At 50.1% G+C, this 24,475-nt stretch overlaps 1 protein-coding gene and 2 non-coding genes across 3 annotated transcripts; 1 reads left to right on the forward strand and 2 right to left on the reverse strand.

The window, feature by feature from the left end:
* Positions 1–1,243: 1,243 nt before the first annotated feature.
* NPR1 (natriuretic peptide receptor 1) lies at positions 1,244–15,257 on the reverse strand. The gene is made up of 22 exons (XM_061120767.1): positions 13,653–15,257; positions 12,774–12,973; positions 12,220–12,333; positions 11,679–11,814; positions 11,214–11,305; positions 10,486–10,621; positions 10,034–10,118; positions 9,029–9,149; positions 8,355–8,429; positions 8,120–8,197; positions 7,611–7,715; positions 7,286–7,357; positions 7,022–7,178; positions 6,589–6,744; positions 6,179–6,347; positions 5,076–5,222; positions 4,869–4,992; positions 4,646–4,714; positions 3,985–4,159; positions 3,651–3,749; positions 2,108–2,199; positions 1,244–1,960 (listed from the first exon to the last, which is right to left on the reverse strand). The coding sequence occupies exons 1-22, from the start codon at positions 14,362–14,364 to the stop codon at positions 1,898–1,900; spliced, it is 3,177 nt and encodes a 1,058-aa protein (XP_060976750.1). The 5' UTR covers positions 14,365–15,257; the 3' UTR covers positions 1,244–1,897.
* Positions 15,258–21,113: 5,856 nt separating this feature from the next.
* LOC133041778 (U6 spliceosomal RNA) lies at positions 21,114–21,220 on the forward strand. Its single transcript, XR_009689351.1, has one exon. It is a non-coding gene; the product is annotated as a U6 spliceosomal RNA (small nuclear RNA).
* A 3,072-nt stretch (positions 21,221–24,292) lies between these two features.
* On the reverse strand, positions 24,293–24,364 carry TRNAM-CAU (transfer RNA methionine (anticodon CAU)). The gene has a single exon. It is a non-coding gene; the product is annotated as a tRNA-Met (tRNA).
* Between the last annotated feature and the right edge of the window lie 111 nt (positions 24,365–24,475).

The following is a 24,475-nucleotide window of genomic DNA, read 5'->3' on the forward strand; positions in this document are numbered from 1 at the left end:
CCTTAGCCCCACTGAGAGTTGTAAACTATCACTCACATTTGTCTACACCGGCAGGGGAACCGATGGGCAGGTGGACAATTCCCACATTTCAACTGAGGTAAAAAGGGATCCCTATGTTCCCACCGCACCCTCCTTCTTGGCTCCCAGACCTCCTGGGGCAGGTGCCAGGACTGCCCATTCAGTCTGCATTCATTATATTTCTACTGTATGCTGGGCATTGAGTAATAGAGCAAGTAAATAGAGGTCTCAAAGCGTAGTCCACAGATTCTGTGAATCCCCAAGATCCTTTCAGGGGATGTTGCTCAGTCAGTCAGTTCAGTCATGTTCAACTCTTTGCAACCCCATGGACTGTAGCCTGCTTGGCTCCTCTGTCCATGGAATTCTCCAGGCAAGAATACTGGAGTGGGCTGCCATTTCCTTCTCCATTTCAGGGGATGGATGACGTCAAAATGATTTTCATGATTATTCTCTGACAGTGCAGTGGTTAGGACTTGGTGTTTTCACTGCTGTGGCCTGGGTTCAATCCCTAGTTGAGGAAGTAGGATCCTGCAAACTGCGCAGCATTGCCTATTAAAAAAAAGGTTTTTTTCCCCATAATCCTACTAATTATATATTATTTTCCCTTTTTTTGGCTGCACTGAGCAGCACACAGAATCTTAGTTCCCTGACCAGGGATCAAACCTGTGTCCCTGCATCAAGAGCGTGGAGTCTTAACCACTGGATTTCTGGGGAAGTTTTTCATTTACCTTATTGACTGTTGTTATGTGCACTGATGGTGCAAAAACAATGGGGTTAAAAGGCTGGTGTCTTAGCATAAATCAAGGCAGTAGCACCAAACTAGTCATTGTAATCTTCAAAAACAAAACAAAACAAAAGCCAGTTTCTCTCAAGAATGTCTTTGATAAAGCAGTAAAAAATTAACATGTGATGGGTTTATTAAAGTTATTTTAAATGAGTTAATAAAGACTTGTTTTAATTTCTTATACAGAATATATCGATAGATATAACCCACATAAAATCTCTTTGGGGCCCTCAGTAGTTCTAAAGGGTGTAAACAGATCCTGAGACCAACAGAGTCAGCACTGCTGGGGTCACTCATAGGCTGTTACACTGGTTCCTCAAAGTTGAAGGGAACTTTCTCACATATTAAACTGCCAGCTTGAGAAACGTCTTATTTAAAGTTGAGGGTAGAGAATATGGTTGTGTTTCCTGGCAACCCTGGCTGGAGAAAAGACACCGTCACTGGAATAAAGATTTTAATGGTCTCTACTCACAGGAGAAGCAAGGCATACAAGCCCACAGCCCTCTGTATTTCCCTTTCTCCCCTATGTGCTGAATATCTTGTGTTGGGTCATGGGGGATTCGGGGTGTTTGTGGCCCATGTGGGCTAGGCCCAGATGTGGGCTCCCCCCAGCCCCTAGATTCATCTATAGTCCCTTCTACTCCCACCCAGGGGGCTCTTCCCGCCCCCCCAATAATAGTCACAGTGTAGCAAGGTTGAGGGGTAGGGCACAGGAAGGGGCAGGAGGATGCAGGAATTCACATCCCAGCCTGGCCTGGCCTGGGATAGGGTGAAGAGTGAGTGTGTGTGCTTGTGTGTGCTTGTGTGTGTATGTGTTTGTGTGTGTGTGTGTGTGTGTGTGTGTGTGTGTGTGTGTGTGTGCGTTCCCTGGGCATGACTGTGAGTTTTGGTCCAGTCCTGTGGGCTCCAAGTTCTCCCCCATACAAGTCCTCTTTCAGAGGTAGTATCTGGTGTCACCACTGGGGTCAGCACATCTGAGTTGCTCAAGCCACTTCTTTGGCAATGTGGGGTTGCTGTGGACGGGCTGATGCTGGCATCTCTCTGTCATCTCTGGCCCAGGGAAGCGGGGAGTGGAAGGCCAGGAGGGGAGCCAGGTCAGCCTCGGGTGCTACTCCCTCGCTCCCCCAGGAGCCAGTAGGTCCGAACTTTGCCTTTGCCCTGGAGGGAAAAAGAGGACATTGGGGTGGGGAGTGATACATCCACTTTCCCAAATGATGGGAATGGGGATGGTTGCTTGAGAAGGGGCCTGGGGGAAGGTGAGCCCTGCAGGCACCTCAAGGGGTCGTGAGGGCAGGGACTTTCTACCTTCATTTCTACATCCCCTCGAAGCTCCAGCTCGAAACCACCAAACTCTTCCAGAACAGCTTTGGTTTCAGAAGATAAGTGGATCTTCAGGGCTGGGTAGGATAAAGGAGGAGAAGGGAGACAAGAGATGCAAGAGTTGGGAGCAAGAGATTGGGGGCCACAGGGCTAGAAAGATGCTCTCCCACCTTCCTTTAGCCCTGAAAGCCTCCTAATTCAGAGTCCCACCCACTCCACGTGGTGTCTGACCACATAGGCCTCACCCTGAGAATTTCAGAGCTGTGCTGTCCACCATGATAGCCACTAGTCACATGTAGCTATTTAAATTGTAATTAAAATGAAATACAGTTAAAATGCAATAAATAAATAAAACGCAATGCCTCAGAGGCTACCATATTGGACAACACAGCTTATAGAACATTTCTATTACTGCAGAAAGTTCCATTGGACAGCACTTCAGAGCATCACCAGGCTCTAGACAGATAGTAGAGTGTAGAGGTCAAGGGCTCAGACACTGGAGCCTGCACTGCCTGGTACGAATCTCAGCTTGGACACTCGGCTGGGGAAGTAATATTAACTCTCCGTGCCTCATTTTCCTTGTCTACAAAATGCTGAGAGTGACAGGACCCATCTCAAAGCTTTCTTGTGTGGATTAAATTTAAAGTTACTCATAAAGTATTTTAAAAAAATCTGGCACTTAGGAGGCACTATACAATCGGTTGCTATCATCGTTTTTTAACTTAACACCCTCATTTTAGGGTTGAGGGAGCCCAGGCCTTGGAGAGGAGATCTGTGCAGGCTGCTGAGGTCAGGCCCAGGCTTCCTGACTACTGTTCCCTGCAGCCTTTCCTTGAGTCCCAAGCAAACTATGGTATAGGTCATCTTAGTATTCCAGGGCCTGGTATTCAGTAGTTGCTCAATAAATGGTGACTGAATTGAATTGTGTTGACTACAGCAGGAAGCAGATCAACAGGAAGCAAGCCCAAGGGAAGAGCTGGGAGCAAGCATTTATCAGGTACCCATTGTATTCCAGGGGTTGTGCTGTGTTTTTTATAACCCAAGACATCACCATTTTAAAGATAAACAGCTGAAGCTCAGACAAGCTGAACAATTACGTGCTAGTCATGTTATACGACTTTCTCAAATAACTCTTCTGAGGTAGATGTTTCATTCTCATTTTCCAGATAAGGAAAACAGGGGTTCAGGGAGGTGTAGCAAATTGACATGAAACATCAGTTGTAGAACTGAGATTCACACCCAAGTGGGCGGCTCTGAAGCCCTCTTGACCACACTCAAGAGGGCCCTAAAGGTAAGATTCCTGCTGGAAACTGCCAGACGTTGGTCTGGAAAGACTTCTCAGTCATTTGGCAAGAGGGGGCAGCTGGGACCTGCGTCTCTGATTAGACTCAAGGTGACCTGGCCAGGTTGAACCCTTATAAGAAGGCAACTCGGGAAGAGAGAGAACAGGGAATGGAAGGCATCCGCTGCCAGGCGGGCAACTACAACCCCCCTGCCCGCCCTGTCCCGCCCAGGGGACCCAGAGTACCTTCCCCATTAGACTCCATTCTTGAGGCAGTGTTGACTGTGTCCCCAAAGAGACAGTACCGGGGCATCTTCAGCCCCACCACGCCGGCACACACGGGTCCTGAAGGGAGTGGAAGCCCATCAGTTCAGAGAAGCAGGTGGGAGGAATGGAGGGTGACCTAGGTGGGGCCAGAGGGTGAGGCTAGGGTAGGGTGCCCCAGGAGAGGCAGCAGGTGGGGTCTGTGGTCGGTGGGAGCCCAGGGGTGTGTGTGGTGGGGGTAGGTGAAGGTCTATGCGCGCGTGTAGGTAGCGCTGGAGAGAGCTGGGGCTGGTCTCGGGTCTTTCGGCGGCCTCACCCGTGTGGATGCCAATGCGCAGGCGCAGCTGCTCCTGGGGCCGGTGGCGGATGCGGAAGGAACGCACCGCGTCCAGCAGCGCCAGGGCCATGCGGGCCACCTCGCGGGCGTGCAGCCGCCCGTTCCGCACCGGGAGCCCGGACACCACCATGTAGGCGTCACCAATGGTCTCCACCTACGAGGGTCATGAGAGAGTGCAGGACCTGAGGACTCCAACTTTCTCTTCCCAGTGTGGGCTGTCACCCAGAGGGCACTGTCTCCTAGTCTACCCGCCTACCAGCCATTGTGTTTGCTCATCCTCCATACTCCGCCCGGTTTTTCTGCCGGATCCTGGGTCTCCTTGTGACACCTCCTCGTGACACTGTCTTTGCCCATGTCCCTTAGTCTTCTCTCTCCTTTTTTTTTTAGTTCTACCTGTTTATTGCTACCAACCCATCTCCCTCCACACACCTCATGCGTGCATGCTCAGTCATGGGGCCCCATGGACTGCATCCCACCAGGCTCCTCTGTCCATGGACTTTTCCAGGCAAGAATACTGGAGTGGGTTGCCATTTCCTTCTTCAGGCTAGTCTTCTCTCTTAAGGCTCTGTGTCATTCTACCCTTCACTTTTCTGTAACCCTGTCCACAACTGTCTGTCTGTCCCTTCCCATCTTTACTCACCTTGTATACATCAAAATTGTCTATGACAGCATCAAAACAAGTGTACAGGTCGTTGAGCAGGGTCACCACCTGGAAGAAAAGAGCATCCACAAGGGGTGAGGAGTAAGGGGCCCCACCTGGGCTCAGGTGGAAAATGCAAGACCCAGAAGGCAGACCTGTGGGATGGAGATGAGAAGCCAAGCACACCTGGCTGCTCTCACCCCTGTAGCTGTGCCTGACTTACCTGCATGGGCGTGCTCTCTGCTGATAGGGCTGTGAAACCCACGATGTCACTGAAGTAGATGGTGACGCTGTCAAAGGCTTCGGCCTGGACCGTCTCCCCACGCTTCAGCTGCTCAGCCACTGAGCTGAGGGACAGGACAGGGGCAGGATCAGAAGATGAGCCGGGGCCAGGGCAGGGGTGGCGGGGGCACGAGGAGCAGGCACTCACTGAGGGAGAATCTGGTAGAGCAGGGCCTCGGCCTTGCGCTTCTCCTCCAGGTAGGCCTGGGTCCGCTCCTCCACCAGCTCCTCCAGGTTGTTGGCGTACTGCTCCATGCGTGACAGCAGGTTGTCCAGGATGTTGCTGCTGTTCTCCCTGGGGAGGGGGGCGGCGGAGGGGATGGTGATCAGAGGGGAGCAGCATGCCCAACGCTGCAGTGCCCACCCCAGGCTCTCACCCTCCCCAGACTTAAGTTAGCTTATACTGCAGCAGAGTCCCTGGAGATGGTCAGGGTTGGGGGACACAGCAGGATGGGAGTGCAGGGGAAGAGGGTAGGAAGAAAGTCCAACTCTTCCCTGAGTCCCCAGGGTCAAGTCTGAAGCTTCAGATGTATTGGCTCTTCTGCTCATTTTGTTGAACACAAGTAGGCTAGAAGGAGGTGGAGGAGATAGAGGGCTTCCCAGGTGGTGCTAGTGATAAAGAACCCACTTGCCAATGCAGGAGACCCAGGAGACGAGGGTTCGATCCCTGGGTCGGGAAGATCCCCTGGAGGAGGGCATGGCAACCCACTCCAGTATTCTTGCCTGGGAAATCCCATGGAGGGAGGAGCCTGGCAGGCTATATAGTCCATAGGATCTCAAAGAGTCAGACACGACTGAAGTGACTTAGCACACATGCACACAGAGGAGGTAGAAAGGAACAGGGATCAATTGAGAAGAGTGAGGGCACAGACTAGCTAAGGGGTGTGCCTGGAGGAACCGGCCCCCATAGAGCACACTGGGAAAGGGGATCAAAGGATGGGTGGGAGCTCCCATGGAGGACAGACAGGCAAACGGAGGAGGTGCAAGGCCATTTACTCTGCTTACCAGTGAAGACTGTGGAGTAGGGGCCGGGGAGGACACTGGTATGAAAAGTGGGTGGCTGTGGGGACAACTGGGTCCCACAGTATTCACAGAGGGGGCTGCGGGGCTGTGGTGGGCTGGAGCAGGCTATGTCTGGGGGGCTGTGCATGGGCTCTGCCACCCACCACAGGGATAAGACTTAAGCGTGGGATACACAGTGGCTGCCGTGGGTGGAGGAGGCTGGGACAGCTCAGGACTAACGCCAGCGACCTGTTAAATTTTCGCAACATCAGGCGGATCTGCTGGAAGGGCGGCCGCTCCTGTGGGTCCTCGGCCCAGCAGCGCTGCATCAACTGCCCCAGTTCCTCCAGGTGACTCTGCAGGACCAGGGAGGGCCGGAAGGGGGGCTGCTCGCCCCGAGTCACACGCTCGATGATCTCTGTGTGGTTGCGGGGAGAGAGGATGAGGGATTGGTTCAGCCTGGGGTCTGTTGAGTAACGAGGTGGGGAAGCCCAGGACCAGAGCAAGGGCTGGGGAAGCCCCGCAGGGACCTGGTCCAGCCGTGCTTGGGGTCACTGGCCACAGTGGAGGAGAAGGGGGCAGTGTTTCCAGGGTTCCCTCTCTCTCGAGCTGGGGTCAGTGGAGTGTGGTGGCATTAGGGGAAAGTGTGGTCCTCTCACCTTTGGGACTGAGGTCCAAACCTTCCACGTGGAAGGCACCACTTCTCAGGGCAATCTCCTGAAGGATGATCCCAAAGCTGTACACATCACCAGCCTGGGAGCCCCGGGCAGGGGGCGAGGCCATTCGCAGGAGCTCAGGGGCTGTCCACAACTTTTCTGTGGATCAGAGGTCAGGAGTCACAGGGTGAAGGGCCCCAAAGTTAAGGGGTGATGGGAAACAAGGAAGTGGCTGGGCTGATCTGGAGACAAAACAGGGGGTACTAGAGCTAGAAGCGGCTTGAGACAACTTCGTCTGACTCGGCTTTCTACTGATGATGAATTGAGCTGGGAGTCAGGAAGGGTGGGCCTGAGCCCATCGCAGGCCAGGGCATCGGTCTCCCCATCGGGTTGTGTTGGCTGTAGGGGTTAGGGGTCAGAGTCATGCGGGGCTCACTGGCATAGAGGGTGTGTCCTTGCTCTGGCTCTGGATCCCTGAAGCTCTCCAGCCCATAGTCGGTGATCTTGAGCACAAAGCGCCCATCTACCACGCAGTTGGATGACTTGAGGTTCCCATGGGAGCAAATGGCTCCATTGTGTAAGAACAGCATACCCTGGGAAGTTTGGGGAGGCAGGGGTCTGAGTGGGACCTCCAACCAGGGCCAGAGAAGAGGCCTGCCTGGCCCCTCACCCCACACCCAGTGGGCTATACCCGACCTACCTTGACAATGTCATTGGTGAGCGAGTACCGGAACATCCAGTCCAGGGTGATGCTTTCATTCTCCAGGATGTCCTGCAGGGCAGTGAGAGTCAGCCCCGTACCCTGCATGCGCCCCCAGGAGGAGGAGTGCAGGGGTCCCACTGACATAAACTGGCAGAAGAGAACAAAGCTTCGTATTTACTCTGGTGCCACCACCCTCCCCCACTTCCATTTTACAGATGGGGAAAATAAAGGTCAGAAAAAAGGAGAGGCTTGCGCTTATAGTCAGTCAAAGGCGGAGTCAGGGCTGGACCCAGGTGTCCTGACACTCCCTTGTCACCCTCACCTGCAGGCTCCCACGGGGACAGTACTCTGTGAGGATACAGATGTTGGGGGGATCAGTGCAGGCTCCCACAAACCTGGTCAAGTGTTCATTTTGTACATCCCGCATCTGCAGGCGAGAGCCACCATCAGAGCCTGGCAGAGACCTCACTCCGCACCAAATCGCCCCTACCCTCAGGGACCCCTCACTCTTCCTAAGTCCCGATGTATTCTCTCCAGACATTCTAGAGCTTCCCGTGATTCCCACTCCTGTTTGACAGAACCCGTCCCCATAATCCGCTCCCTATTCCCTCTGCCTCCTAAGCCCGTCCAGCGGATCCCCTAGGAAATCTCCAGTAGCCCTTCTCCCACCTGTGATTCTACTCACAACGTCAAGGGCCCCCCCACGGCTCTAGTGCCCGCCCTTTCCTAGGATACGCTGTGGTCCCTCCATGCCGCTTCTGTTGGCCAGCCTCCCCGTATCCCCAGATTCTTCCCCAGGCCACTGCCTCCCTCCCTCCCTCCGCACATTACATGCTTCAGCTCAAACAGGACTTCCCGTGTCAGCTCAATGCGTTTCCGGTTCACACGTTTCACAGCCACGAGGTTGCCCTGAGAAAGGAGTGGAGGTGGTCACTGTGAGGAAAGACCCCAGCACTGGGAACCCCACCGCTCTGACAGCCCACCACTGCCCTAAGACCCTCCCCAGTCCTCCATCAGAGCACAACCCTGCCCCAGCCGGAGGACCAGTGGTCTTACGCAGACTTACCTTGTAATACGCTGTCTTGGCAAAGATTTGGAATTGGCCCTCTGTGGTCAGTAAGGAGCCATAATTGGAGCCTCTCTGAAGGGGTGGAGTGCAGGAGGGATGGTCAGCCAGTGGGCCTAGTTCTCCATCCCGGCTGGCTGAGCTCTGCTCTTCACTACCCTGCCTTATCTTTGTGTCACCCTGCCTCATCCTGTCATCCAGCTCAATGTGTGGAATTTCAGCTCATCCTGAAATCCTTTCCTCATTTACTTACTTTTTAAAAAACAAGATTTATTGGCGTGTAGTTGCTTTACAGTGTTGTGTCGGACCCTGTTGGACCGCAAAGTGAATCAAATGTATGTACACATCTATCCCTTCTTTTTCAGATTTCTTTCCCGTTTAGGTCACCACAGAGCATTGACTAGAAGTTCCCTGTGTTATTCAGTAGGTTCTCATTATTTACTTGTAAAAAAATGTATTTTCACATATGCTATCACTGACCTGTGAGGGAGGCTCTGTAGATGTCATCATTATCTGAGATGGTCTCAGAGAGGGTACGTGGCTTGCCCAAGGTCACATAGCAAGTGAAGGCAGAACTGGGACGAGAATCTTGCTCTCTACCCTAACTCGGCAGGTGCTAACCCTCATACCCGTACCCGGCTCAGCCCCCTTCTCCCCAGTAGTGGAGTTCTTACCCCGCTCAGGGTCAGCCGGCTGCCTGCACTCCGGAGATGCCTCTCAAGGCTACTGGGCTGCAGGTCCTCCCAGCGCACGCGCCACAGCTCTGAGGCCAGTTCCTTCTCCAGCTGCATCTTCCTGGGGCACGAAACCTGCACCTGAGCCCACGTCTGAGCTCCTGACCCAGGGCGGGGGTACTCAGCAGCCCCTCCTCAGAGCCCTGGGATCTCTGCAGGAGCTGAGAGATGGGTGGGGCAGTTACAGCCTCTCGGCTCGGAGTCAGGAGGCTTGGGTGAAATTCTGCCTCACTGGGGACCTTGAGGTAGTCATTTCACTTCTCTGAGGCTCATGTTCACGTCTAAATGTCCTCATGTGGAAACTGGGGATCTTGACGTTTATTTCAAAGCATTGTTATAAGAATGAAAAGAAATGTGTGTGGAAGTGTCTGGCACACAATTGATGCTCAAACAGCCCTGATTTTCTTCTCTCCCTCCTTGCTTCCCTCTGTCATCAACTTTTCCTGCACCTGTCAGCCTCCCACCAGAAGGCAGGAGTGAGTCTTCCTTATCTCTCTCCTCTGCTCTGGGTTCAACCCCTGGTACGTGGCCGAGCCATCATCCTTGGTCAGCTAATATGGGTCCAACACATTGCTTCCCATCTGGTCTGTACAAACAGGAAGGGAGGATAGACCAGCCTCAGCTCAGAACCCACATCCTATGATGCTCCAACAGATCTGCTCCTTCTTGGATCTCCCAGATCCTCCTTGGCCACTCCTATCTCTGGTGCCTCTTTAAGTCTCCTGCGTTGGCAGGGGGGGTTCTTTACCACTAGCACCACCTGGGAAGCCCTTTCCCCTCCTTCTTCGTTGGAGGGCTTTTTAGCCTCTTTTCTCCCCCATCTCCCTGGGCTTTGCTGTGCTGTCCCTTCATCCCTCCCTCTCCACTCTGGGCCCCTGCCACCTCCTCTGCTACTGGTTCTCCAGGCCTTCCAGCCTCAGTCACCACCCTCATCCCCAGGCTCACCTGTATATGAAGAAGGAGACGATCAGGATGCTGAGAAGGGAGAGGCTCCCCACCAAAGCCAGCACCTCCAGGGTGGAGAAGTGGTCTACAGAGGAGGACCGAGTTGCAGCAAGAGAGATGTGAGACAGACATTGGACAGGAGAAAGAACTTTTTTATGTATAATTTTTTTTTTTTTGGCTGCCCTGCATAGCATGCAGGATCCTCTCCTGACTGAGATTTGAACCCATGCCTAAAGTGGAAGCATGGAGTCCTAATCACTAGACTGCCAGGGAAGTCCCAGCACTTTTTAACATTTAATCAGTGAACTCAGATGGTGGACGAAGGAACAAAAACGGCAGGCGGAGTCTCTGTGGGAAACCCTCAGTGCCAAAGAGCAGCACCTATTCGACCCCCTGAACAGGAAGCATGCAGTGTCTCCAGAATGGAGGCCAGGAAGGCAAGGGGCAGTCACCTTGGTTGCAGGCTGGGTCCTCATTGTCAAAGCCGCACTTGGGGACATCAGGAGGTGGATACCCCAGGGGCCAGTTCAGTTTGCGCCCTGACATGGTCACCAGTTCTTGGGAAGTCCCATTGAAGTTCAGAACAACCTATGAGAGGGCAGGAGTGGTGGGCGGGCAAGGGCCCTTGGTGAGGCCTCCTATCCGGGAAGCAGTCCTGCCCGCCACCTACCCCGCCTCCGCTGCCAGAGACTGAGTCTGCCCTGTCAGCAGTTCACTGAGCCCCTGGCGTGACTGGATACAGAGAGCCTCATACCCACGCCCCATGTTATCAGAATGGACAAACTTGACAATGACTTAAGTGCTTCTATATTCTGTATAGAATCACAGTCCCACACTCAGGAAGTTTGTAATCCAGGATTGAAGCACCCAGGAAATAGGAAAAGGCAGTGTTTTCAGTCCACATTCCCAGGCCTAAACCATATACTCCTCCTTCTGAGTATAGCCTGTCTCTGCTGGGAGGGGATCCTGCCTCCCTTCAGAGACATGGGGCTTGCTGAGGGCAGGGTTGTGTTCCCTACTTACACATGGGCTCCCCAAGGACAACACCCAAGTCCCTATCCCTCTGGTTGTTCCTCCAGATTGGCTGGATCGCTTTTATCCAGGGTTCGCTCTTATGCACAGAGGTGGGAAGGTGAGATGTCACTCAGTTGGCACTGCCTTCTTGGGGGCACAACCTTACCCTGAAGGCGCCAGTGTGAGGATCCATATCCCAGAGGGAGAAGTCAGTCTCCCGGTCTCCATTGCTGTCCATTTTCAGGTATCCTGTCACACCTGGGGGTATGGAGGATGATGGTTGTGTTTTGAGAGTGAAAGTTCAGGGACTCCAGACCTCATCTCCACCTTTTGATCTTGTCTGTCTTGCCCTCCGAATACATACATACACACACACACACACACACACACACACACATATATATATAATAAAAGATACAGACATGTCCTCAGCAGGAATGACTGGTGCTGGGACTTAAGAAGACTTGTAATGACACTAGGGAGATGGGGAAGAAAGCCTAAAGGCCGCTTGGAGGAGAGGAAGAGACTGGCGTGTGTAAGGACTACCTGCACTGCAGGCCCAGAGGCTTCTTGTTGCCTCCTGCCTGGGGCGCCCCAGGGTAGCCCATTCCTGCCACCTGCAGTCCCTGACCTTGGAAGCTTCGGTTCCACATCCGCTGAGTGATGCCCTCCCCATCGGTGACAGCTCCCCCGTGTGCTAGAGTCTCCGTCACCGCCTGGATGTAGAGCAGGAGCCCATCGTGGAAGGACGCTGGGATGGTGTTCACCTGCAGGGGCAGAGAGAGCTGGGCTGGTGGGGGGAAGTATGAGGGGTGCAGAGTGGGGTGCTGCGGGGCAGGGAATGGGAGGGAATGGGAACTTGGAAGAGGATGGGTGAAAACAACCCTACCCATGTACGTACAGAGAGATTTCACTACTTATAAGACACATCTGTATACACCTGCTAGGCACATGGGGCAGGACGTATCATCCTCATTTTACTGATAAAGATTTGAGGTTCAGAGGTTGAACAATTGTCAGTGCCGCCCTCCATCATCAGGAGAGATAGGGGAGCAAAGGGAAGGGAGAGAAGGGCAGACCGGGAATAGGGAGGCTGAGAAAGTAGGGTAGAGACCAGCAGAGGGCTGTAGAGTGGAGATTCGGGATCCACATCACCCAGGACCGCCTCCTACCAGGCCATCCTCCATGGTGAAGTTGAACTGCTCAAGGGCCAAGCGTTTTAGCTTCTGTAGGAATTCCAAGTACTCGGGATTATCCGGCTCTTTATATGTAATGATTTTGGCAGCCTGAGGAGGAGTCAGTGGAGAGGGGAGAGCTGGTTGGATGCTGACTCTGGTCCTCCCTGTATCCTGAGTGCCCACCTCCCAGAGTTGCACCTCTGCTTAGGTCAAGGTCAGATTGGACCCCATGTCCTGCATGAGGTGCTGCCTGCATCAAAGCAGGGAATGAACTGGAATGGCATTTCTAAGTCCTGATGGTTGACAGGATGTGAACATTATCCCACCTCAAGGGCATTCTCTCATATTTTTAGCCTCCTAGTTCTGCAGTCTTCCGACCCTCTATGTACCCATGGCCCCAGCCCGCTGTCCTTCTGTCACCTAACTCCCTACAAGCACCAATAACTTCTTTTCTGGAATCCTTTCAGACACTGAGGCACCCAGGACCCAGAAACGATGTGCTAGCAACCCAGAGCCCCACAGCCTGGGCTTCCAAGCAGGACCCTCACCTGAAAGGCCTGGTGGGCACTGACATCCTGCCCATCTCCTCTCTCCCAGGGCCTGCGGGGAGCAAGGCCGTGTGCACCTTGCAGGCTTTGCCCAAAGAGGTCCAGGTGGAAGAAAACATAGTTGTCCCCACTCAGGCCAGCTTCCAGGGCCAGAAGCATGAGGGCTCTGAAGGTATCCGGCGAGCTGCAGATGTAGATAACTGGGGGAGAGAGAGAAGCCAGGGAAGCCAGGGTGTCAGGGAATGGAGGAGAAACTGAAGCGGGGGCACCCAAGGGAGAAAGTTCAGAGACCCTGCGGTGGTTAAGTGGAAGTCCCGGCTCAGTCTAGGCTAAGCAGGAGACAACAGAGAAGGAGGTGGGAGGGGGAGGAAGAAGGAGGCCAGACGGGGAGAGCAGGAATAGTGGAGCTGAAGGTGGGGAAGGTGAGGGTGGCGCACGGAGAGCAGGGGAGGGCCAGCTGGAGAGGGGCCTGGAAGACGAGAGGGCAGATGGAGCTCCGGGAGGAGAAGCTGGAGCAGGAAGGCGGCTGCTGGGAAAAGATGGGAAATGGGGGAGAAAAGAGGGCTAGGAACTAAGCCTGGCCCCACTAGGTGTCAGGGTGGTAGCTGGAGGCTTTTTTTACCTCTGTTAAATTAACTCCGGAGGAATCGGTGGGAAGGAGGCGAGGGAGTGGGGAGGTGAGAATCGAGGCGAGCCTAGGAAGAGAGGGGGCCATGGAGAAAGACAGGGAAATAGAAACTCAGAGGTGGACGGGGCGGAGGAGGCCGAGGCAGGAGTGAAGGGCCCAGAGGAGGAGACGTTTGGTGCAGCCAGGAGAGAGGTCAAGTCCCGGGGAAGGCCCGGAGGCCGAGCGGCCAGACGGGTGTGCCCTGCCTCTACCTCGGCCTTTACGCCGCACGGTGCGCAGCAGCATGGCGTAGTGGTCGCGGTCTCCCTCGGCGAATTCCAGGTGGTCCACCGTGATGTTGAGGCGGTCGCGAACCCGCATGTACAGACCCTCCACCACGAAGAAGCAGGGCTGGTCGTTCCCCGGCTGGTAGGCGTAGAGCACGAGCGCCTGGCGCTCCCAGCCCAGCCGTCGGTGCAGCGCCGCCACGAAGTCGCCCAGCTTGGCGTGGCTGGGTCCCGCGCGGGTGGTCAGCGCGTACTCGTCCTTGGCTCCGAAGCCCACGGCGGGGGCGCCGGCGGTCAGCAGCGGCACCCGCCAGTGCGCGGTGAAGCGGCCCACGGGGGCGGCGGCGTACACGCAGCCGGGGCCCAGGAACACCGCGGGGCTGTGCTCCCACTTGAGGTCCACGGCGGCCAGGGGCGCGGCGGTGTCGGAGCAGACGCCCAGCGCGCTCTCGCTGCTGCCCAGCACCGTGCGGACTGTCCAACCCGGCAGCAGGTCCGGCCGCGCCTTCACCCGGGCCAGGGCCAGCTCCACCGCCGGTCCCACGCGCGCCCAAGACCACGGGTACGAGGTGTTGGTCAGAGGCAGCACCACGGCCACCGTCAGGTTGCCAGCGTAGCTGCCCGGGAGCAGTAGCAACGGCGGCAGGAGCAGAAGCAGGCGCAGGCGGGCGCCGGAGGGGCGCCCGGGGCGCGGCATGGCCTCAGCGGGCACCGTGGTGGGCGAGCGCTCCCACCATGGCCTCAAGCGTCCGCTCCGGCTCAGCGGCCGGTACTGGGCACCGGGAGCGCCCCTGTGGGAGGGAAGAGGGGCGGAGCGGGGGCGCTCACCCGGAGCACGCTGCCCCCTCTAGCTGCGACAGTCCGCGCCGGGAGCGCCAGGGGCGCGCGACCTAGGGGTGTGCCCAGGGCTCTGCGGAGCAGGTGGGTGCGAGGAGAGCGCGGGGACCGAGAGGACCCGAGTGTGAACCACAGGGTGTGTGCGTGTGTGCGTGTGTGTGCGTGTGTGCGTCTGTTAGGAGAGAGAAAGAGAGAGCGCGAGCGAGCGCTCGGTGGAGAAGGATGGGAGAGAGGGCGCCAGGGAGTTAAAGGGAAGTGTGAGTGTTTGTATGTGTGCCTGAGCGCTTGGCCCAGGGAGTGTGCCAGAAGGGGCGTCCGGCCGGCCCAAGTCTCCGACAGTCCGGGGGGAACTGGGGAGGACCCAAGCCAAGCTCCGAACCCTCCCTCCCGGCCGCTTCCCCTCCCAGACTCCGAGACCGTAGAACCGAGCCTGGATCTTTAACTCCTTCCTCCCCGCCCCGAAGTCGCGGACTCTCCCGAGCCTCTCAACCCGCGCGGTTTCCTCTAGATCCTCTTCCCGCTTCTCGGCGGGCCAAATGTGTTTCTCCTCCGAGAAGCGGTACCCGCAGAAGGGGCTCCCTCACGGGGATGGGAAGAACAGAGACGTAGGGAAGTAACAGCGTGCCTCTTGCGCCCCACCTTGTCCCTCTCCTCCTACCTGACTCCGTCCCGGGAAGAAAGAGGTGCAGGTTTGGGATCTTAGCCGGAAAAGGTGTGAGTGTTTGGTTGTGTGCCAGGTTGTGCGGCAGGAGAGTGACGGTTTCTGGAAAAGAAATTAAAGTAGTTGAATCCAGGGTCCCGTGACCACTCTATCTAGGATGTCACCCACCCCCCAGCTTCCAGACAGAGCGGATGAGCGGAGAAAAAGGACCAGGTGGAGGGCGGAGTTAACTCTTTAGTTCCCAAAAGGCCGTAGGAACGGGAGGGAGAGCTGGTGGGTGGCCGCTGAAGCGAAGAGATGTGACCTCAGGGCCGCTGCCGGCGTGTGCGTTTGCTTTGTCTTAAAGAGGATTATTAAAGTGAGATTTGTCGGGACGGTGGCAGACAGTGTTGGAAATGACAAGCGGAGGCGTATATTGGGGAGTGTTTGGGGGGCCCTTGACGGCTGGGCCGGGGGCAGGACAGCCGTGAAATCAGTCTGCCCTCTAGTGGCCAGAAGAAGTCATTGGCGGTATTGCGCGCCAACCTCTGAAAACTGCCTCTGTTCAGTTCAGACCAGTCGCTCAGGACCAAAGATCGGCAAACTTCTACACTGTAGACTTTCAAAGGACCTAGTACATGTCAAGCACCAACTAGATGCTGAAGGCATAAATATGAAGATTCTGTGTGTGTATATTTGTCCTTGCTGTTGTTCTGTCACTAAGTCATGTCCGAATCTTTGCCACCCCAGGGACTAAAGCACACCAGACTCCTCTGTCCTTCACTATCTCCTGTCCATTCAGTCGGTGATGCTATCTAACCATCTCATCTTCTGCCACCTCCTTCTCCTTTTGCTTTCAGTCTTTCCCAGCATGAGAGTCTTTTCCAGTGAGTAGGCTCTTCACATCAGGTGGCCAAAGTACTGGAGCTTCAGCTTCAGTCCTTCCAATGAATATTCAGGGTTGATTTCCTTTAGAATTGACTGGCTTGATCTTCTTGCTGTCCAGTGGACTCTCAAGAGTCTTCTCGAGCATCACAGTCTGAAAGCATCATTTCTTCAGCGCTCAGCCTTCCTTATGCTCCAACTCTCACATCCATTCATGACTACTGGAAAAACCACAACTTTGACTATATGGACCTTTGTTGGCAAAGTAATGTCTCTGCTTTTTAATATGCTGTCTAGGTTTCATAGCTTTCCTTCCAAGGATCAAGTGTCTTTTAATTTCATGGCTGCAGTCATCGTCCATAGTGATTTTGGAGCCCAAGAAAGTAAAATCTGCCACTGTTTCCACTTTTCCCCATTCTACTTGCCATGACGTGATGGGACCGGATGCCATGATCTTAGTTTTAATCGTGTTGAGTTTTAAGCCAACTTTTTCACTCTCCTCTTTCACCCTCAGCAAGAGGTTCTTTAGTTCCTCTTTACTTCCTACCATTAGAATGGTAGTATCTGCATATCTGAGGTTATTGATATTTCTCCTGGCAATCTTGGTTCCAACTTATGATTCCTCCAGCCTGGCATTTCACATGATGTGCTCTGCATAGAAGTTAAATAAGTAGAGTGACAATATGCAGGCTTGTTGTACCCCTTTCTCAATTTTGAACCGGTCTTCCCTGTCTGATTCTCACTGTTGCTTCTTGACCTGCATTCAAGTTTCTCAGGAGACAGGTGAGGTGGTCTGGTATTCCCATCTGTTGAAGAATTTTCCACAGTTTATTGTGATCCACACAGTCAAAGGTTTTAGTGTAGTCAATGAAGCCAAAATAGATGTTTTTCTGGAATTCTGTTGCTTTCTCTATGATCCAGTAAATGTTGGCAACTTGATCTTTGGTTCTTCTACCTTTTCTAAATCCAGTGTGTACATCTAGACTTCTCCGTTCACAGACTGCTGAAGCCTAGCTTGAAGGATTTTGAGCATAACCTTGCTATCATGTTAAATGAGCCCAATTGTACAGTAGTTTGAACATTCTTTGGTGTTGGAATGAAAACTGATCTTTTCCAGTCCTGCAGCCACTGTTGAATTTCCCAAATTTGCTGACATCTTGAATCCAACACTTTCACAGCATCATCTTTTAGGATTTGAAATAGCACAGCTGGAATTCCATCACCTCCACTAGCTTTGTTTGTAGTGATGCTTTCTAAGGTTCACTTGACTTCACACTCCGAGAAGTCCAGCTCTCGGTGAGTGACCACATCATCGTGGTTATCCCAGTCATTAAGACCTTTTTTGTATAGTTCTTCTGTGTATTCTTGCCACCTCTTCATCTCTTCTGCTTCTGTTAGGTCTTTACTGTTTCTGTCCTTCATCATGCCCATCCTTGCACGGAAAGTTGGCTTGATATCTCCAATTTTCTTGAAGAGATCTCTAGTCTTTCCCACTCTATTGTTCTGCTCTATTTCTTTGCATTGTTCATTTAAGAAGACCTTCTTATCTCTCCCTGCTATTCTCTGTAACTTTGCATTCAGTTGAGTTTATCTGTCCCTTTGTCCCTTGCTTTTTCGTGTCTCTTCTTTCTTCAGTCATTTATAAAGCCTCCCCAGACAACCACTTTGCCTTCCTGCATTTCTTTTTCTTTGGGATAGTTTTGGTCACTGCCTCAAGTACATGTTATGAACCTCTGTTCATAGTTTTTCAGGCATTCTGTCAGATCTAATCCTTTGAATCTATTTGTCACCTCACTTTATAATCATAAGGGATTTGATTTAGCTCATACCCGAATGACCTAGTGGTGTTTCCTACTTTCTTCAATTCAAGTCTGAATTTTGCAATAGGGAGCTCATGATCTGAGCCACAGTCAGCTCCTGGTCTTGTTTTTGCTGACTGAATAGAGCTTCTCCATCTTTGGCTGCAAAGAATATAATCAATCTGATTTTGGTATTGACCATCCAGTGATGTCCCTGTCCATCTCTTGTGTTGTTGGAAAAGGGTGTTTGCTATGACCAGCGTGTTCTCTTGACAAAAAACTCTGTTAGCCTTTGCCCTGCTTCATTTTGTACTCCAAGGCCAACTGAAAGTGAAAGTATTAGTAGCTCAGTTGTGTCCAACTCTTTATGACCCCATGGACCATTATAACGCCCACCAGGCTCCTCTGTCCATGGAATTCTACAGGCAAGAAAACTGGAGTGGGTAGCCATTCCCTTTTCAAGGGGCTCTTCCCCACCCAGGACTCCTGCATTAGGGGCAAATTCTTTACCATCTCAGCAACCAGGGAAGCCACTCTGAGGCCAAACTTGCCTGTTATTCCCAGTATCTCTTGAATTCCTACTTTTACATTCCAATTCCTTATGATAAAAAGGACATCTTTTCTGGTGTTAGTTCTAGAAGTTCTTGTAGGTTTTCATAGAACCCGTTGACTTCAACTTCTTTGGTATCAGTGGTTGGGGCATAGACTTGGTAGACGTGCTACTGAATGGTTTGCCTTGAAAATGAACAGACATCATTCTGTCATTTTTGAGGTTGCACCCAAGTACTACATTTTGAACTCTTCTATTGACTATGAGGGTTACGTACTTCCTTTCTTCTAAGGGTTTCTTGCCCACAGTAGTAGATATAATGATCATCTGAATTAAATTCGCCCATTCCCATCCATTTTACTTCCCTGATTCCTAAGATGTCAATGTTCAGTCTTGCTGTCTCCTGTCATCTTGACATCCAATTTACCTTGATTCATGGACCTAACATTCCAGGTTCCTATACAGTATTGTTATTTACAGCATCAGACTTTACTTTTACCACCAGACACATCCACAACTGAGTGTTGTTTCCACTTTGGCCCCATCGCTGCATTCCTTCTGGAGCAATTAGTAATTGCCCTCCACTCTTCCCCAGTGGCATACTGGACACCTTTGACCTAGGAAGCTCATCTTCCACTGTCATATCTTTTTGCCTGTTCATACTGTTCATGAGGTTCTTGCAACAAGAATACTGGAAGGGCTTGCCATGTCCTCCTCCGGGGGACCACATTTTGTCAGAACTCTTCACTATGCCCCGTCTGTCTTGCGTGGCCCCGCACAGCATGTCTCATGGCTTCACCGAGTTACACAAGCCCCTTCACCACAAGCCTGTGATCCATGAAGGGGCTGGGAGGATGAGAAAGTTATTCTGTACAGAGAGAGCAGAATACTGAAGTATGTTTCCTACATATTTAGGAGAATTTTGAATATTGTTATGGTCTAGAGCAAACAGTAGCCCACGGACCAACTTCAGATGGCAGGCATGTTTTATCTCACCTGTCCTCTTGCTCTCTCTCTTCTTCTCTTGGAATTGACCAAGAGTATGGGCAATTAAATTACACACACACACACACACACACACACACAACTTGTGTGTGTGTAATTTAATTGCCCACATTTTTATATCAGCCGGTGGCACATGAATATTTGGACTTCTGACTTGTCTTAAAATATTGGAGAGCTGGTAATATAGATTCTGCATCTCTCTATGAACAGTCATCTGAAACCAAGGATCCAATATTTCTTTGAGATGAGTCTAGCTCATCACAGTCCCTATACATCGTGGTGACTCATTTGCATCACTGGCTGCAGCACTAGTGTATGTTTTCAACCCTGATCTAAGACGTAAGGTATATGGGTGTAAGAGTGACTGAGGAGGAGAGGCAAGAAAAGGCAGTGGCGGGTGGATAATGCAAGCTTTGTGCGATAGGCATGTCTTTGTGCTAAAGGGAGGACTCCAGAAGCTATAGAGGTAGATAGGAGATAGGGAAATAAAAAAATAAAAAATAAAACAGTTTTATTGAAGTATATCTGTTATACCATAAACTGTACATTTGTAACATATATTACGATTTGATGAGCTTGGACATACACATATGCTGGTGAAACCATCACCACAACATCAAAGTAAAATACATTTTCATCACCTCCAAAAATTTCCTTGTGTCCTTTTGTGTGTGTGTGTGTGTGTGTGTAAGAACACCTAACATGAGATCTACCCTTTCAACAAAATTTAAAATGTATAATGTGGTCTTGTTCATTATAGGGTGATATTTTGTAAGTAGAACCAATTGGAATTCAGGAAAAGAAGGCAGCATACAAATAACTGAAGTCTAGGCAACATTGACCCATTAGTTGAGAAGCTGAAAGGTTTTGGGGGGAACATAACTATTTTAGTTTATTGGTTTTGAGGTGCCTGTAGATACCCAAGTGGAGGTATCCAATAAGCCATTGAAATAGTGGAACTGGAACTCAGGAGAACTAGACTAGAAATCTAACTTAGTAATTGAGCTTCCCTTTTATCCACGGTGGCTTAAATAATTTGTCCAACCCTCAAGCTGAGCTGAAGATAACTAAAAAATGGTAGATGAAATCCTTTTGAAAATCAACAATCTAGGAAGACAGTGAAAGCATGAAAGGACAGGAAAGCAGGAGACCAGAGGCCTTTTCCCCCTGGAGTCATTTGCTGATCCAAAATTGGTGGCAGAAAATAGGCTACATGGGGCAAGTGAGACAAAAGGCTGGAGTCCAAATGTCCCCAAAGATGATCATCCGGGTAAACCATCTTCCTATTTAGGGTTAGGATCCTGAAAGGCTGCACTCTTAGGGGAAACCCAGGAATAGGGGAAACCGGAAGTAAACAGAAAACCCAGTCTTGAAATAATCAAAAGCCCAAACTTAAGAACCAACTGATGGGTTTAAGAGCAAGTTAGACTCAAGTGAGGAGTAAGTAATGAATGGGAAGAAAGCAAAGAAGAAACCACTCAGAATGAAGCATGGACAAAAAGGAATGAAAAATATAAAAGAGGAAGTTAGGGGGAAAAAAAGAGGAGGTTGCAGGTATAAAAGATATCATGAGAAAGTCTGGCTCACCTTTATTTGGAGCTAAGGAGGGAGGGAAATAATAGGGTAGAAGCAATATTTAAAGAGACAGTGGCTGAGAAACTTAAAAAATATATACCTCAAGTCACAGATTCAAGAAGCTCAACAAATCTCAAGATTAAAAATAATAATCCATGCTCGCTTCGGCAGCACATATACTAAAATTGGAACGATACAGAGAAGATTAGCATGGCCCCTGCGCAAGGATGACACGCAAATTCGTGAAGCGTTCCATAAAAACAAATAAATAAATAAATAAAAATAAAAAAATAAAAATAATAATCCATACCTGGAACCATCAGAGTGAAACTGCAGGAAATAAAAGATTTGTCTCTGAGTCATGTCTGACTCCTTGTGACCCCATAGACTGCAGCACGCCAGGCTTCCCTGTTTTTCTCTGTCTCCTGTAGTTTGCTCAGACTCATGTTCCTTGAGTCGATGATGCTATCCAACCATCTCATCCTCTGTCCCCACTTTCTCCTTCTGCCTTCAATCTTTCCCAGCATCAGGGTCTTTTCCAATGAGTCGACTCATGTCCGACTCTGTGACTCCATGGACTACAAACTCCAGGCTTCCTAGTCCTTCACTGATTATGGTATTAGGATCATAATTAAATCCATTAGTAAGTACCTGGCATCACTTATTTGTCATTGAAAATATTTACTGTATAATACAATTTGCTGGATGTAAGAGTGTAATTGAAAAAGTCTTGGTCTTACTTTTAAATCTAAAACAAATTAGTTACTGTGTGACACTATTATTGTTGTTCAGTCGCTAACTCATGTCCAACTCTTCGCAATCCTGTGAACTGCAGTGCTCCAGGTTTCCCTGTCCTTTACTATCTCCTGGAGTTTGCTCAAATTCATGTCTATTGAGTCGGTGATGCTATCTGACCACCTCATCCTTTGCTTCCCTCTTCTCCTTTTGCCTTCAATCTTTCCCAGCACCAGGGACTTTTCCAATGAGTCTGATCTCCACATCAGGAGGCTAAAATATTGGAACTTCAACTTCAGTTTCAGTCATTCCAATGAGTATTCAACGTTAATTTCCTTTAGGATTGACTGGCTTGATCCCCTTGCAGTCCAAATGGACTCTCAAGAGTCTTCTCCAGCACCACAATTTGAAAGCGTCTATTCTTCAGTGCTCAACCTTCCTTATGATCCAATTGTTAAATTTGTATGACTATTGGAAAAACCATAGCTTTGACTGTAGGGACATTTGTCAGCAAAGTGATGTCTCTGGTTTTTAATATGTTGTCTGGGTTTGTCATAGCTTCCCTTCCAAGGAGCAAGTGTCTTTTAATTTCATGACTGCAGGCATCATCCCCAGTCATTTTGGAACCCAAGAAAATAAAATCTGCCACTGTTTCCACTTTTCCCCCATCTATTGGCCATGAAATGATGGGACCGGATGCCATGATCTTTGTTTTTTGAATGTTGAATTTTAAGCCAGTTTTTTCACTCTCCTCTTTCACCTTCATCAGGAGGCTCTTTAGTTCCTCTTCGTTTTCTGCCATTAAAGTGGGGTCATATGCATATCTGAGGTTATTGATATTTCTCCCGGCAGTCTTTAAAATCTTTAAAGACAATCAGAAAAAAGAGGGTTGGTTACTCTCAGAAGAGCAATCATTTGACTAACAACTCTTTTTTTCACAGCAAAAATGGAAGCCATAAATAGTAAAATAATATTGTAAATGTGCTGAAAGATAATGACTTCCAGTTTGGAATTACACATCTAGAGAAAATGTCCTTCAAAAACAAAGGTGAAATAAAGATGTATTCAGAGAAGCTGAAAACAAGAAAGTTAGCCACCAGCAGAAGGGCACTAATTCTCAAGAAGGAGTATTATTCCATAGTGTTGCGGATACGGGAAGAAATAAAGAGCTTTAAAAATGGTAAATCTCAGTGACCATTGCCTTAGTAAGCATTAATGTCCTATGGGATTGAAAATATATATGGAATTTAAATTCTGTAAACATATACACCTACACTTACCCAACAGGAACAATTGCATCTCACAAGAATCTTGTACAAAAATGGTCGTAGCAGCTTTATTCATAAAGGCTTCAAACTGGAAACCATCCAAATGTATTAGCTTGTGTCTCAGCCAGTCAGAGGTCCTGTATTCCACGCAGGAGAATGGGTAAACAAACTGTGGAATATTTATGCAATGGAATGCTACTCATAATAAAAGAGAACAAATTGCTGACAGACGCAAAACTTCAGAAGAATTTTTAAATGGGTCAAGCAAAAGAAGTTAGACAGAAAAAGAGTACATAGGATGTGAGTCCTTTTATGTGAACAACAGCAAAAGTAATCTCTCATAATAGAAATTAGAATAGTGATTGCCTCTAGGAGAAGGGCAAAGGAGTATCAGTGAATTTTTTGAGGTGATAAAAATGTTTTATGTTAATCTGTGTGGTGGTTACCTGGGCAAAATATATTACTCACAATTAATCGAGCTGTAGACTTAAGGTCTGTGCATTCTGCTGTAGTAAATAATACACCAATATAGTACTTAAAGGAGTTACACAGCAATATATACAATTCTGGAGGGAGTGATGGTGGTAAATGGAATTAAATTATTCTTGCATTTTTCTCGAGAAGGGAAAAGATTTTATAAAGTTAGACTTTGGCAATCAAGGAGGCGCGTCATAATTTTTAGGGTAACCACTAGAAATGTAGAAAAGGAGTGGGAACTCTCAATTGACAGAAGAAGGGAAGGAATAATAAATAGTAATCAATACAAAAGAAGGCAAAGAGGATAAGTAGGATTATAGGAAGGACAAAAAGCGCATAGTAATATGATTTGATGTAAATGCAACCACAGTACATCCATATACGTGGCTGTGAAACTTTGCATAAAGGTGGAATCTGCCAGAGAGGTTGTAGAATGAGGAAAGGAGAAAGGAGAGGAAACAGGACAAAAAGGGGCAGGGGGCTGGTCCTTCTCTCCTGTCGTTTCCCTTGCCCTCCTTTTCTGAGCTCTCTTTCCAAAGGCTGTCTCCGTTTCCCTTCTAGTCCCTCACCATCAGTCCTTTCCCTCTCTGAGTCAATCAACACACATACATACTCATATCTGTTTCTCCTGCCTCAAGAGCTTCTCTGAACCACATCCAGACATGTAGTGTTCACAGTCACCTAAAATCCCTTCCTACATGATTTCGTTTGCTTTTTCCATTTCACTCGCAGATGGCAAAAACAGCTTTTAAAGGCTGCATTTTTGAGGGAGAAAAAAGTAGGATTACGGTAGTTACATTTACTGAAGAAATTTAAAACAGAAAAACTGTCCCAGGAGAAAAAAAAAACACCACTAGCAGAGGATGGTTTCGATCCATCGACCTCTGGGTTATGGGCCCAGCACGCTTCCGCTGCGCCACTCTGCTTGCCCGACCCCGTGTCTCCCAAGAATCATATAGAAAGGGCTCTAGATGTCAGCCATCCTAAGTTCTTTACACAGCGCTCCCTAGTGTCCGCAAAAGGGCGTTAATGTCTAA

Source organism: Dama dama, chromosome 20 (assembly GCF_033118175.1).
Source record: "Dama dama isolate Ldn47 chromosome 20, ASM3311817v1, whole genome shotgun sequence".
Classification (NCBI taxonomy): Eukaryota; Metazoa; Chordata; class Mammalia; order Artiodactyla; family Cervidae; genus Dama; species Dama dama.

What these genes read in the sequence shown, in the direction of transcription:
- NPR1 (XM_061120767.1), bottom strand. Translation starts at nt 14,364, where the DNA reads ATGCCGCGCCCCGGGCGCCCCTCCGGCGCCCGCCTGCGCCTGCTTCTG. An exon ending in TCCTGTTTGAGCTGAAGCAT is followed by an intron (nt 7,716 to 8,119) that starts GTAATGTGCGGA and finishes TCTCGCCTGCAG; the next exon opens with ATGCGGGATGTACAAAATGA. An exon ending in TCACCAATGACATTGTCAAG is followed by an intron (nt 7,179 to 7,285) that starts GTAGGTCGGGTA and finishes CAAACTTCCCAG; the next exon opens with GGTATGCTGTTCTTACACAA.